The sequence below is a fragment of the Lynx rufus genome, unplaced genomic scaffold (genome assembly GCF_022079265.1).
Source record: "Lynx rufus isolate CCGP_SWC_20201006 ecotype Redwood Valley unplaced genomic scaffold, mLynRuf1.p SCAF_4, whole genome shotgun sequence".
NCBI lineage: Eukaryota > Metazoa > Chordata > Mammalia > Carnivora > Felidae > Lynx > Lynx rufus.
Genome location: NW_025814856.1, coordinates 63,542,447 through 63,557,738, shown reverse-complemented (window position 1 = coordinate 63,557,738; position 15,292 = coordinate 63,542,447). Strand labels below are relative to the sequence as shown.

At 49.1% G+C, this 15,292-nt stretch overlaps 1 protein-coding gene across 1 annotated transcript in view; it reads right to left on the bottom strand.

Moving 5' to 3' along the window:
• Positions 1–15,292, bottom strand: part of ABCA13 (ATP binding cassette subfamily A member 13) — a 394,379-nt gene that overhangs the window by 315,556 nt on the left and 63,531 nt on the right. Inside the window, exons 11-15 of the mRNA XM_047096975.1 lie at positions 12,677–12,804; positions 11,904–12,004; positions 10,886–11,053; positions 9,344–9,549; positions 7,794–7,933 (exon numbers count right to left, since the gene is read on the bottom strand). Of these exons, the coding sequence (XP_046952931.1) occupies positions 7,794–7,933; positions 9,344–9,549; positions 10,886–11,053; positions 11,904–12,004; positions 12,677–12,804 (743 nt within the window). The remainder of the gene's footprint in view (positions 1–7,793; positions 7,934–9,343; positions 9,550–10,885; positions 11,054–11,903; positions 12,005–12,676; positions 12,805–15,292) is intronic.

Sequence of the window (15,292 nt, the reverse complement as noted above, 5' to 3'; positions counted from 1 at the left end):
ACAGCTCGGAGCCTGGAGCCTGCTTCGGATTCTGTGTCTCCCTCTCTCTACCCCTTCCCCACTCATGCTCTGTCTCTCTCTGTCTCTCAAAGATGAATAAACTTAAAAAAAAATTTTTTTTTAAAGAATTTAACCCCTTTTCCCTCATAGTTTTCTACCCGCCAAATTCTCCACACTCTCTAAGTGCAAACAACTCACGTCCTGCCCGTTACTTGTCATCACCTGCTCTGTGCCCCAGCACCCTGAGCTGACACCCCTGTCTAGACTGTCCATCTCCCCGCTAACCAGAACTCTCTTGAGACTTTCCATCTAGCCCTGGGATCTCTGGTTAACAGTGATCCGCATCCTTGTAGCCATTGAGCTTTACAACAGCCTAGCTCAGCAGACATCGAGCCTCTTCTGGACCACTTCCAGGGTACCTGTCCAAGGTTTTCCCTGACGACATGGAAGGTTGGATACACGCATTCATCTCTATTCGTTCCCAAAGCATCCCTGAAATGGCAGCAGAGAACACAGTGAGTAATCCCGTGGATAGGAAGAGGAGAAAGAGAGCAGCAGCCGATGGGAGCGATCGGCACCAAGAAGCAGGAAAGGAAGTGGACAAGAGGCCTCAGCATTGGTGGAGAAGCAGGGGCTTCAGCTCCCGCCTGCAGAGGGAGAGGACGAGGAGAGGGGAGCGGACCTTCTTTGCGGAAAGCCCACAAGTCCCCTGCGCCGGAGAGACAAGCATCTGCACATGACTTTGACCGGGGGGTGCAGGGCTAGGGGGACTGAGAATAGATTGGACGACACTGTGAACAAAGAGGAATGCTGACCCACGTCCCCTCCATCACCCCCGCCAAGCTGCTTGTCTAGAACAAGACAGCAAACCAAGAAAGAGAAAACATGAGACGCAGGTAGCAGGGTTCCAACACAGAAAAGCAAAGGGATAAAGGCAAAGGAATTCCCAGGAAGGGATGCCCAGTCCTTGAGGACCACCAAACTACAAAGACCAAACGCAAAGACCAAAGAGGGTGAAGCCAAAAGGACCAAAAAAGAGGACATGTATGGACCAGCTCATATTTTTGACCATATTGCTATTATTTGACAGGTTTCGAAAACTTGGGCTGAATGCCCAAGAGGTAAAACCTCGCAGATGGAAAGGACGAGACAATCATCAACTCAGGAAAGACAAAATGGCGTACAAGAAAGTGTACGTATTCACGATTTGCCACACGGTTGAGACACGAGCACTATTCACGTGGAACTAGCTCCCTAAACCCTTCGTGTTGAATTAGCAAGAATGTGATAAAACCACATTGGTAAGATGGGGAAATAAACACATATGGAAAAGAGGGACACATAGAAGGAGTAGCCAGCCCCCATCTGGCTCAGTCAGTAGAATATGCAACTCTTGATCTCAAGGTTGTGAGTTCGAGCCCCACGTTGGGCATAGAGATTATTTAAAAAATGAAGTCTTTAAAAAAAGAAAAAAGAAGGAGTAGTCCTCACCTTCCATGTGGGAAGTCAACAAACAGTAGCTCACTATTTAGAAAATCAAGCATTTATAGGTCAGGCACAGATCAAAATGCCGAGCTGAATGAGGTTGCCTCACTGGAATGCGAGAGGGTTGAAAAGAGGACCTCTGTCTTCATTGTGTCCCATACTTGACCTTTTAACCTTATTCTAAGTATTAATTTGATACAACTAAAAATTAAATTAGAAAAAAAATCTCCTCCTCCTCGAAAGGTAGATTCTGAACTCACGCCCCTGAATGGATTGCTTCTGCCTTGTGGAAGCACTTTCCCCTACGGCGCCTGATGCAAAAGAGTGCGCTCCCGGCACACCAGGGAACACACACTTCAATGTTTATTCTTCAGTGTGCTTCACATGCAACACACTTCACACACTCTGCTAAGAAGTCACTTGCTAAGTCCTCATATGATTGTGCCCACTATGGGTGACAAAGCTGAAATTCCCAACCTGATGGCCAGTCGGTGGCAGAGCCAAGGCATGAAACTAACCAGGTTGCCTCCAACATCCAAGTCCTTTACCAGCTCACTCTTCACCCCCCAAGAGCTTGCCAGGACTCAACCACAAGCCACAGGCGGAAGCTTTGCTCTGTCACCCACGGGTTGGGGACACGCACACCAGCCTTGAACAAGAACAGGAATGGGCAGTTCTGCAGATGGCAGGGCCAGACTGTATTAGCCCAACCTTTCCACTAGAAACATCTAGAAAAGATAGATCATGTATTTTAAAGATTTTTAAAGTCGTTGAAGGCATCAGACAACTTTCAAGGCCATGAGTATTTGTGGGGCCGGATCCAAAAGGCAGGTGAAATGAAGCCCCCTAAAGCCACTTCTCCATCAAAGGCCACGGCTCCTTCCAAAAACAAAGGCAAGGGCTAAGGGGCTGAGAAGTGAACGGGACTTTCCAAAGTCTCACAAAACAAGGAGAGAAATTGGAATTCAGGGCCAGAAAGGAAACAATGTCTTTGGTCAACACCACAGCGTCATGTTGGGAACTCAAAGGACTACATTCTAGCAGTAAGAAGACTACATTAAGCAGTAAGACGACAAACAGGTGAGATCTCACAGACACTGACACCAGGCTTCAAAAAAAATGAGGCGACTTCCAGCTGAATTAAAGTGAAATGCCCCCCACTCTAACTGCCTGTTGAAATAAACAACCAAACAAACAAAAAGCCTACCTGAATGATGGAAAACATCCAGAGTATCAAATTATCTCCATAACTTTTAATACATAATGTCTGGAATAGAGTCAAAACCAAGCACATAGGGGCACCTGGGGGGCTCAGTGGACTTCAGCCCAGGTCATGATCTCACAGTTCATGAGTTTGAGCCCCACATCGGGCTTTCTGCTGTCAGCACAGAGACTGCTTTGGATCCTCTGTCCGCCCCTCTCTCTGCCCCTTGCTCACTCACTCTCTTTCTCTCAAAAAAAAACATTGAAAAATAAGTACATAAAAAACATAAGGAGTGATACAAAGAAGAAATTCATACAATAGAAACAGATACTCAAGAGATCCAATTATTGGAGTTATCAGGCATGTTTTTTAATAAAACTTATAAAAATATCAAATTGAAACTCTAGAACTTATTGCAATAACTGAAATTGAGAAGTCAATGACTAAGCTTAATGGTAGATGAAATGCATTCTTTTTTTTTTTTTTTTTTTATTTTTGGGACAGAGAGAGACAGAGCATGAACGGGGGAGGGGCAGAGAGAGAGGGAGACACAGAATCGAAAGCAGGCTCCAGGCTCTGAGCCATCAGCCCAGAGCCTGACACGGGGCTCGAACTCACGGACTGCGAGATCGTGACCTGGCTGAAGTGGGACGCTTAACCGACTGCGCCACCCAGGCGCCCCTGAAATGCATTCTTAAGAAAGGATCAGTGAACTAGAAAATAAGTCAGAGAGAACTATCCAGACTATACCATAAAGGAAAAAAAGGACAGAAAAAAAAGTAGAGAGAGAGAGATCCCTTTTGCCATTTCTTCTTCTTCTTTTTTTTTTTTTTTTACTTTTTTTTTAATGTTAATTTATTTCGGGGAGGGAGGGGACAAAGAGAGAGAGAGACAGAATCTGAAACAAGCTCCAGGCTCCAAGCTGTCAGCACAGAGCCTGACGTGGCCACTTCTATTCAACATAGTACCGGAAGTCCTAGCCATAGCAATTAGGCAAGAAAAAGAAATAGAAAATATTCAAATAGGAAAGGAAGAAGTAAAATTATCCTTGTTCGCAGATGACATTATCTTATACATAGAATATTCTAAATATTCCACCCATCCACGCAAAAAACATGTAGAAATAATAAACAAACTCAGCAAAGCTGTAGGATTCATAATCAACATGCAAAGATCAGTTGCATTTTTAAACACTAACAATGAATAATATGGAAAGGAAATTAAAAGTCCCTTTGCTAGCTCAGTCAGTAGAGAATGAGACTCTTGATTGTGGGGTTATGAGTTCGAGCCCAACATTAGGTATAAGGATTACTTAAAAATAAAGCCTTTAGGGGCACCTGAGTGGCTCAATCAGTTAAGCACCCGACTCTTGACTTCGGCTCAAGTCATAATCTCATGGTTTGTGAGATCTAGCCCCACATCGGGCTCTGCACTGACAGCATGGAGCCAGCTTGGGATTCTCTCTATCTCTCTCCCTCTCTCTCTCTCTTTCTCTGTCCCTGCCCCACGCATTCTCTCTCTCTCTCTGTCAAAATAAATAAATAAACTTTAAATAAAATTAAAAATAAATAAGTAAACAAAGTATTTTTAAAAAATGAAAGGAAATTAAGAAAACAGGTCCATTAACAATAACATCAAAAATAATATAAAATACTTAGGAGTAAATTAACCCCAGTGACATCCCAGCTGAGAATTCAGACTACAGCAAATACTAACATTAATACCAATACAAATAATGTATATTTTTTCAAATGTATTTATGTATTTGAGAGAGAGAGAGAGTGAGTGGGGAGAGAGGCAGAGAGAGAGAGAGAGAGAGAGAGAGAATCTTCTTTTTACATTTTTGTTATTTATTTTTGAGAGAGAGAGACAAAGTTCGAGCACAAGAGGGGCAGAGAGGGAGGGAGACACAGAATCTGAAGCAGGCTCCAGGCTCTGAGCTGTCAGCGCAGAGCCCAATTTGGGGCTCAAACTCATGAACCATGAGATCATGACCTGAGCTGAAGTTGGACACTTAACCAACTGAGCCACCCAGGCGCCCCAGAGTGAGAGAGAATCTTAAGCAGCCTCCAAGTTCAGCACAGAGCCCGATGTGGGGCTTGATCCCACGACCCTGGTACCTGGGATCATGATCAAGAGTCAGATGCTCAACCAACTGAGCCACCCAGACGCCCCAATAATGTACATATATTTTTTTCAATGATGTATATTTTTAAGGCAAAGACAATGCTAGAGAAAAAAAGGAAGTATCATTCCCTAATGTTAAAAGAGCCTATCTGATAAGAATATATGTCAGTTCCAAACTTTTTGTACCTAATGATGTAACTTAAATGACATAAAGCAAAAGTAACAATGCTAAAAGGAAAAGAGACAAATTTACCACCTCTGTGGGAAATTTTACCTCCTCTTTATCAGCAACTGATAAAACAGGCAGATAATAGGTAAGCCACAGAAGATTAACAAACTTGACCTAATTAATACCTATAACAACTACACCCAACAACGACAGAATTGACGTTCTTTCGAAAAGCACATACATTTAGCAAAACCACCTGAGCCATAAAGCATATCTCAACAAATTCCCAAGTCTAAAACATTGAGTATGTTCTTTCATTAAATTAGGCTAGAAATTCAGAGGGTTTTTTTTAAGTAACTCGAAATGTCCCCAAACGGGGCATGTTAGTGGAAATTAAGCAAAACACTGAAATCATAATAAATTTCGAACTGATTGATAATAAAACTATGACATATTAGCTGTGTGGAATATATTAGAGCTTTGCACGGAAGAAACTTTATAGCCTTAAAAGCAGTTATTAGAAAAGAAGTAAACCTGAAAATCAAGAGCTAGCAAAAGGACATCAAACTAAATTTGGTAGAAAGAAGGAAATAATAAAGATAAAGCGGGACATTCACGACATAGGAAATGAATCAGGAAAATCCATGAAACAGGAACAGAGAATCCACAAAACTCCGTTGTTTGAGAAGCTGTGTTTCTGTAATGGAACACGCCTTCAGGTAGCATGACCCCCCACCATTGAGGATTGTCCAGACAGAAGTGAAGCCCACAGGGCCAGAATAAGACTTCCTACAACTGTGTCCTGCCTTTGACACCTGGAGTTCTGTGATATAATCCTGAGCCTCGATATTCCCATCTGAAAACGAAGTCAAAATGGAACCCAACTCAACGGTTCACATGAGGGTTGGATGAAACAATTCATACGAAACACAACAGAGGTTGGTGATTCTCAACACTATTGAGACTTCCGGACCCAGGCTTCCCACTGATACTGAATATCACTCTTGTAGCCTGTGTTTCTGGAAATGATCCGGAGCAGGCGATAAAAAGGAGGGCAAAGTAACGGTACGGACGTTACGGCACAGGATGAACATCCACCTGACTGAGGCGGCTCAGCCATCAGCCCAGCCAGGCCGCACCAAGTACAGAGCTCAGTGCGCCCTGCAGCACATCAGAGACCCGACGTGCGGCCAGTGGGTTTGATGCCGACACCCACAGAGAGGGGGTTCTCTGCCAGCCTCTAAAAACGGCAGTTTGAATACGGAGATTCCTCAAAAACTTAGAAAATAGACCTACCCTACAATCCAGCAATTGCACTACTAGGTATTTACCCCAAAGATACAAAAATACAGAAATCAAGGGGCACATGCACCCCGATGCTTAGAACATCATTATCGGGGTGCCTGGGTGGCTCAGCTGGTTAAATGTCCAACTCTCGATTTCAGTTCAGGTCATGATCTCACAGTTCGTGGGAGGAGGATGACAGCGCAGAGCCTGCTTGGGATTCTCTCTCACGCTCTCTCTCTGCGTCTCCAACATTTGTGTGCATGCGTGCTCTCTCTCTCTCTCTCTCAAAATAAATAAAATGAACTTAAATAAAAAAGATTCATAGCAGCACTATCAACAATAGCCAAATGATGGACTAAGCCCAAATGTCCGTGGACTGATGAATGGATAAAGATGTGGTTTACATATATTCAATGGAATATTACTCAGCCATCAAGAAGAATGAAATCCTGCCATTTGCAAGGACATGGATGGAGCTAGAGTTTAATGCTAAGCCAAATACATCATTGGAGAAAGACAATTACCATATGATTTCATGCATTATGTGGAACTTAAGAAACAAAACAACAAGCATGGGGAGAGAGAGAGAGACCAAGAAATAGACTCGTAACTTCAGAGAACAAACAGATGGTCACCAAAGGGGAGGAGGGCCGGAGGATGGGGGAAACAGGCGATGGGGATGGGGGAGGGCACGCGTGATGAGCACCGGGTGACGTATGCAGGTGTTGAATCACTACATTGCACACGTGAAATTAATGTTACACTGCATGTTAACCAAATGGAATTTAAATAAAAGCAAAAAAAAAAAAAGCAGCCATCTGAGGAGGGAGGAAGGAAAGATTAAGTGGACATGGCCACAGGAAAGGAACAGGATACTCCCCTCCCCACCCCAAGTGGAAGCAGCAGGGGTCCCGAGGGGAGGCTGGAGCACACATGACACACGGACGACCAGGGCAAGCCGGTCCCCAAAGAGAGCCAGACACGGACCGCCAGCTCCCGACCAGGAAGAGTCAGAAACACCAGCCCCACCCTGGTGGCGTCTTCTCAGTCACTCTCAGGGACAAGAGAATGACTTCCTGGGGGTGATGCAGCCGCAAATTCGTAAAATCCATATTCGAGGGGATTTTTGGTGTTGAGGACGGTGCGGGAAGAGGGGAGCTGGCTGGATGGGGGGTGCTCTCCCCAGTGTGCAGGGTGAGTGACAGGGCCCCACGGGCAGTACATCTGCACTCCTCAGGGACCATCACACCTGGTCTGCACACACACATGTTCCTCAGCTGAACCGGGACAGTTCTGAGAGGAAAACCGGTCACCAGCGGAAACTTCTGGCATAACCAGTCACGCCAGGACCCCTGGTCTCACCATAACGGACGGCAGAGGCTCAAATGTGGCCATCACAATGGCAAATTGTACCTGGCCAGCCTCTGCGTTTAGGTCCCCTTTGTTAAATAGGGGTGTCCCTTAGGAACAACATTGCTCAAGGGCACTCCAACGGGCCTGCAGGGAACACCACGGACTCACCAGATAGACCGTTCTGGACACTTTCTGGCGCATTCACGTAACGGACCAGTTCACAGGTCTTCCTGATAAACCCCTCAAAGGCTTTCCAGTAGGATGTTTCTTCCAGGGACAACTGCACCTGCTCCAGACTATGAAACACCCTGCGACCAAAAAGAATCCAGAGAAGGCTGACATGTGATCACTGTTTTCCAGAAGACAGATCGTTATAAATTCATCCAAACGCAAATGTACACAAGTGCCCGGCGGTCCACTCATGTCAGAAATTAGAACCTTTGCAATAGTTTTTTTTTTAATGTTTATTTATTTTCGAGAGAGAGAGAACAGGGAAGGGGCAGAGAGAGAAGGAGACACAGAATCCAAAGCAGGCTCCATGCTCTGAGCTGTCAGCCCAGAGCCCCATGTGGGGCTAGAACCCACGAACCGCGAGACCATGACCTGAGCCGAAGTCGGACGCTCAACCGACTGTGCGACTTAGGCTCCCCAATGGTTTTGTTTGTTGTTTTTTTTTTGCAATAGTTTTCTTGATAGGTATTTTATTGCTTATGAATTGCCCCACCCTGATTTGAAAAACGAGGGAAGGGGCACATGGGTGGCTCAGTCAGTTAAGTGTCTGACTCTACATTTTGACTCAGGTCATGATCTCACGGTTCGTAAGATCAAGACCACTTTACACTCTGCAGGATCAAGACCCTGCTTGGGACTCTCTCCCTCTCTCTCTGCCCCTCCCCTGCTTGCACTCTCTCTCTCTCTTAAAATACATAAATAAACTTAAAAAAAAAGGGGGGGAAATCTTTCACAATAATACAGGAAATGTAAGACACAGCAAATCAAAAGAAAAACAAAAAGACATATGACATCCTCTGGGAGGCTAAGAATCTCATGGAAGATTAAGCCAATGGCAAAACATTAAAAGAACTGTTTGATATTTTGTATTTTTAAATGCTTTCCAAAAGTACCAAAGAGGTTAATACTTCTTTAGATAAAAACAAAAAATTAGGGGCATCTGGATGGCTCAGTCGGTTAAGTGTCTGACTTCAGCTCAGGTCATGATCTCAGGTGCTTGGGTTGGAGCCCCGTGTCAGGCCCTGTGCTGACAGCTCAGAGCCTGGAACCTGCTTCTGATTCTGTGTCTCCCTCTCTCTCTCTGCCCTTCCCCTGCTCACGCTCTGCATCTCTCACTTTGAAAAATGAATAAATGTTAAAAAAAAAAAAAATTAAAAGGGGCGCTTGGGTGGCTCAGTCGGTTCAGCACCTAACTAAGCTCAGGTCGTGATCTCACAGTCCGTGAGTTCGAGCCCCGCGTCGGGCTCTGTGCTGACTGCTCGGAGCCTGGAGCTGCTTCGGATTCTGTGTCTCCCTCTCTCTCTGCCCCTCCCCCACTCAAGCTCGGTCTCTTTCTCTCTCAAGAATAAATAATAAACATTTAAACAAAATGTTCCCCTATTCATAGAAGTAGAACACACCACACTGATCCATCACTTCAGAGAAGCAGGGGTGGGAACCACGTGGTTTCCAACTGTTCGCAGGTTTCCCATCTCACACAAACTTACGCTGCGGCGAGAAGCTGGTCCTCACAGTCACCGGCAAGGTCACTGTTCCCAGGTGAGCCGGCAGCTCCCAGCACCCGGAAGAGCCGCGTGCAGGACAGGCCCATGTCCGCCAGTTGTGTCTCCACTTCCTGCCAGCCCAGAAACCCTCCGGGTACCGAATCTGGCGTATCTGTGAGCCCAGCGATGAGTTCTCGCAAAAGGCGATCCTTCACAGGAAAAGAGAATGTTTGTGATACACCAGTAAGGCCAGTGCGGGCACCAGCAAGGCAGCCCGCGCCCAGTCTCACTTACCAAGGGTTCCTTTGTTGTTGTTGTTAATGTTTATTTATTTTTGAGAGAGAAGCAGAGACAGAGAGGGGCAGAGAGCGAGGGAGACACAGAATCCGAAGCAAGCTCCAGGCTCTGAGCCATCAGCACAGAGCCCGGCGCAGGGCTCGAACCCATGAACCACAAGATCATGACCTGAGCCAAAGTTGGACGCTTCACCAACTGAGCTGCCCAGGCACACCAGCAAGGGTTCTCTTGACTGTGAGTCCAAGACCTTGCCCTGCAGGTGTCTGATAACCTAAGCGACCGTCCTAGACTTGAGTCTTCACTCGTGTCCAACCAAAGAGACCCCAAAATCAAGGTTCATCCAGGAATTGAGCAGAAGGGACCCACGTGTTAGCTAGTCCCCTGTGGCCCCTACTGGACCGGCCTCCTGTCACTCTGCTCCACAACTAAGAGAAGCTGAGCGTTGGCTCCCATTAACCAACAAAATGCACAAGGGCATGTGTGCATTCCAGCCCTACCCTTGCCTTGGAGCGGCACCGCAGGAAAACAATGAACCAGGTAATCCTGACACCAAAAGGCAAAGGGTGTCATAAGTTTTTGTGCCCAGTGAGAACAACGTGGATTGCAGGTGACATAATCAGCTTTACGAACAAAGGGCCCCCCAACCTGCAGCTGTCTGGAGTGCTCGGCAAAGGGCAGGAACTCGGGAAGAGCACCTTAGTTCCAAGCTGACGATGATGCCCAAGGACCCTCCTCTGCCCGATCTCCACATTTGCAGCCAGGGACGGAGCAGGACGGGGAGCCTGGAACCCAGTGAAGCAGAGCATCACGGTCTGAAAGTTCGGGGTGCTCTTGGGGAAACCCGCCTACTATCGAGGAGATTTGGGCTGGACGGATGGCACACAACACCTAGTGTGGCCAGACAGCAGGGACGGAACACAGGGGTGGCCGGGATCCGGGATGTAGGATCTAACCTATAAAATAAACCCATTGGATGGGGCACCTGGGTGGCTCAGTCGGTTAAGCATCTGAATTCAGCTCAGGTCATGATCTCGCGGTTCTTGGGTTCAAGCCCCACGTCGGACTCTGTGCTGACAGCTCGGAGCCTGGAGCCTGCTTTGGATTCTGTGTCTCCCTCTCTCTCTGCCCCGCCCTCACTCATGCCCTGTGTTTGTCTCTCTCCGAAATAAATAAACATTTTAAAAACAATTTTTTTAATAAAATAAGCCCATTGGTATCCATGAACAAGATCAGACCATGGCTACTTACAGCGTCCTCTGCTGACCTCAGTAGCTTGTTTAAGACGCTGCTCTTGTTGAAGGAGTCCTGGGGACACGTCAGCCCCCCAAGGCCCTCCCAGACGCCAGGACACAGGAAAGCCTCCCTCCCAGACAAGCTGGAGTTTAGGCACCTGTCAGCGGTATCCTTCATCAAGAGCTGAAAGGTAAAGAAGAGAGGGAGGGGGGACACTTAGAAAAGCTTACACTCGCCCTCAAAGGGCTGGGGAACCACAACCAGTAATCTATAGCAATTGGGGCTCCTGGCTGGGTCAGTCAGAAGAGTACATGACTCCTGATCTCGGGGTTGTGAGTTCAAGCCCTACAGTGGGTGTAGGGATTACTTAAAAAATAAAGTCTTTAGGAGCATCTGGGGGGCTCAGTTGGTTGAGCATCCACCGTGGCTCAGGTCATGATCTCAGGGTCCATGAGTTCTAGCCCTGTGTCGGGCTCTGTGCTGACAGTATGGAGTCTGCTTGGGATTCTCTCTCTCCCTCTTTCTCTTCCCATCTCCCACCTGTGCTCTCTCTCTCTCTCTTTTTCTCAAAAATAAACATTTAAAAAACAAATAAATTCATAAAGTCTTAAAAAAAAAAAAAAAAAAGAGGTGCACCTGGGTGGCTCAGTTGGTTAAGCATCCAACTCTTGATTTCAGCTCAGGTCATGATCTCACGGTCCATGAGTTCCAGCCCTGCATCAGGCTCTGTGCTGACAGTGTGGAGTCTGCTTGGGATTCTCTCTCTCCCTCCCTCTCTCTGCCCCTCCCCTGCTCATGCTCCTCTCTCTCTCTCAAAACAGATAAAAATTTTAAATCTAAAAAACTTACAAATTTAAATTAAAATTTAAAAAACTCTGTAGCCGTCAACATATCAAAATAAAACAAAGTTCTTTGAAACCTTGCCCATTTTGCTAGCACAGCTCACAGCAGGGGCACAGCTGCAGACTGCAGGATGTTCTTGAATGGTTTACCAAGACTGTCCATTTATAAGCCTGCCGGTGCCCTGCTGTACCTGCTTCAGCTCCCAAAAGAACTCGCCCTTTTCCAATTTCGGGTGGTCGGGTCTGCCCAGTTTGGAGCTGTTGGCTGATCTCTCCAGGCACACGAGGACTTCTGTAAGGTCGACAAATTGATGTATCAGCACTACCCTAAAACGGGCTTCTCTAAGCCTGATGTCTACACGGGGCCGTGAATAACACACCGACTTCTGCAAACACGTATTTCAGCAAACCACGCACATTCCCAGACATTTTAGTATCTCCCCCGGGGGAGGAAAACCGAGAAAAATGTATTGCAATATCATTTCATGCTTCCCGAAAGCACCTGAGGACAACGTCACGGTTATAGGGGGGTTTACTACAGAAGCAACATCTGTCCTCATTTCTTTGTCCACCAAGACGCCTCCAGTCCACCTGGTGTCACTTTGGACAACACCACTGGTCAGCAGAAGCTCAAAGAAAGGCTTTCAGGGTAGGACAGGAAGGTGTTCCCTCTGCCCAACGCCAAGGAGCAGGAGCGGGGCCGGAACGGTGATCACGCACACGTGCACTCTGGTGCATTTCCAGCCTGAGCACCGCAACAGCGGACGAGGGCGTGAGTGGTGCTAGGAAATTTCCAGAAGGATGCAGAGCTCACTGCCGCATTTCCAGCACCCCGGATGCACCAACACTGGGGCCCCTTCCCTCCCAGCTCCACAAAGGTGTCGGGTGAGGTCAAGTCTGCTTTTCTGCCAATGTCACGCAGGCTCCCAGCAGGAAGGTGACAGATGACCCCACGCCAGTTTACCTTGGACAAAACGTAAACGCTGGGCTATCGAGTTCCTGAGAGCCCCGTACAGCGGAAGCAATCTCGTCCGAGCCGGCCACGGGGGCAGGTTTCGAAGAACATTCTCCAACTTCTGTAGATACAGTAATCTGGGGGCAAAAATTAAAAAAAAAAAAAAGATGAAGATGGGCGCAGGGTGCCAGCCGGGGACATAAAGTTCCACTCACGGAAGATATCCCCCTGCTTTGGGAGCCGTCTTCACAGACCAAAACCCCGGCTTCACTGCAGACTCTCGACGGGCTGAGTCGTGGGACAGAATGTGGACTAAACATTCTCTTTACCCCCAAACAGGAAAGTTCACTCCTACCTAGTTGCACACAGCAGAGGCCGGAGGTGGAATAAAGCCGCAGATGAGATTTAAGAGCATTTGCCTGGGGGCACATGGCAGTCGGTGAAGCGTCCAGGTGAAGCGTCCAACTTCGGCTCAGGTCATGATCTCAGCAGATAGAGCCCGCATGGGGGCCTGCGCTGACAGTGTGGAGCCTCCTTGAGATTCTCTCTCTCCCTCTCTCTCCGCCCCTCCCCTGCTCACGCGGTTCGTGAGTTCCAGGTCGCAGCTGTCGGCGCGGAGCCTGCTTCGGATCCTCTGTCCCCCCCACCGTGTCTCTCTGCCCCTCCCCACCTCCGCTCTCAAAGAGAAATAAACATTAAAAAATAATCATGAAAAATAAAAGCATTTGCCCGGAAGCCTCCACTTATCAGGCAGAGGAAATTATGTTCAAAAGAGTGTCAGAACATCAAGATGTGAGTGGTGGGGGCAGGATCCATCAAAAGCGAACTAGCAGCAGCTGTAAGATTCTCGAAGGTCCAGGGAGGACCGCCAGCCAGGCCGCTGGGTACCAGCGAGGTGGGGAGAGGAGGCAAAGGGGAGTCCACTCTCGCAGACACAGGAGCAACCCAGGCGACCAGCTGCAGAGGCCACGCTCCCTGGGAAGGCAGGCAGTGGCTGGGGGTAGGGAGGGGGTGAGAGGGGGCAGGGCAGCAGGGGTGGGTAGGTGGACAGGCTGTGCAGCTACCCCAGGGAGCCGGAGATCTCTCCCTGCCTCAGGGGCTGCCTGTTGCACAAGGAGGATGCCTCACTGGGGAAGAGGGGGGAAACAACCCAGAGGAGCCGCTGGAAAGAGTCTGCAACGATAGGAGCTGAAATTGCAAACAGATGTGGAAGCAAAGAGCCAGATGGGGAGTCACAGTGGGGGGGTGGCAAGTGCCCCAGCAGGCGGGCACCGACCCTCGGGCATCTATGCAAGCACACGGAATCCTCCGTGAGCTGGAAGGAGAGGCCCAGATGCTGCCGGGGGCACCCGTGCCAGGCATCTGTGGCCGCAGCCCAGTGACAGGTGGCACATGCCCCCCCCCGGCCCCGTGCCCACGCCGGCTGGCCTCTCCCGCATCTCATCGCCCTGGGGCAGGAGGTCCTGCCTGTAAAGCCGGCATCCTCGGTGCCCGGCACAGGAGTGGGCCGCGGGATTTCCCACTTCTTCTGGCTGGAAGCTGTGACTTGGAAGAGAAAAGGTGTGAGCAGTCGCCAAGAGCAGGCTGGAAGTAACGAGCTGCAGCGTCCTGGACCACAGGCGTTGGACGGGGGCTGCGGGGTCCCACTGAGGGCGGTGCGGGTCTCACGAGGACCTGGAGGAGGAGGCCGTGGGCGAGTGAGGGGCTGACACTCGGAGGGGCGTAAACTAAAGAGTAGCCACGGACGGACAGGGGGAGGCAGCCCCAGACACAGGTCTGAAAGAAGGACAGAGAGCGACAGACGCAGCTGAGGACGTGCTGGAGGGCGCCAGGAGGGGGCGCCAGGAGGGGGTCAGATGCGAATGCACAGCACAAGACAATGCAGGGATCTGAGCCACGGTCGCTCACGGGTGACACCCGCCGCTGCGGGGCTCACATCTACACCCCAGGAAGCAACCCACTGCAGACACACAGGATTCACAAGACATGACAGAACCTAGAAGGTCTGTAGGAAACTCAGTGGGCCTGTAAAAGGGAGGATGGAGGGAAGGGAGGTGAGTTTAGGAGAGAGAAGACAATGCTGGGCGAGGTGTCGGGAACGGGCCGGCGCCTGTGAGCAGCGGCTAAGTGTGCCATGTTCCCACCACAGGGTCTCCCTGCCTGGTCTGCTGCAGCCATCCAAGGGGGACAGATCCTTCCTTAGAGCTGAAGGCACGGGGCCCCTGGGGGGTCTCGCGTGAACCCTGCAGCGGACCAAAAGCCCGATAACCAGAGAGGCACCATCAGGGTGGGGAGGTAGAGACCCGGCGGCCACCAGTGCGAGGGTCACAGACGGCCATATAACAAATGTGTGTGCAGAGACAAAGGGAGGCTTGCCCAGCGCACACAGCAGCCGGTTCCCACCCTGAGTGGGGGCAGGGAAAGCACGGGCTGTGCACACCTGGTCCTCCGAGGGGGTGCAGTCCCTCACGTCTCCGATCCCTGAAGGAGCTAAGAGCCGGCGTCTCCTGGGGCTCTCTGTCCCCTGGGCCAAAGTGCCAGGGCGTGCGTGGGAGGGTTGTAGGGCCATTAAAGTGACCTGCTCCATCGCTAGTACCGGGGCAATCCCTAAGGTAAATCAGGAAA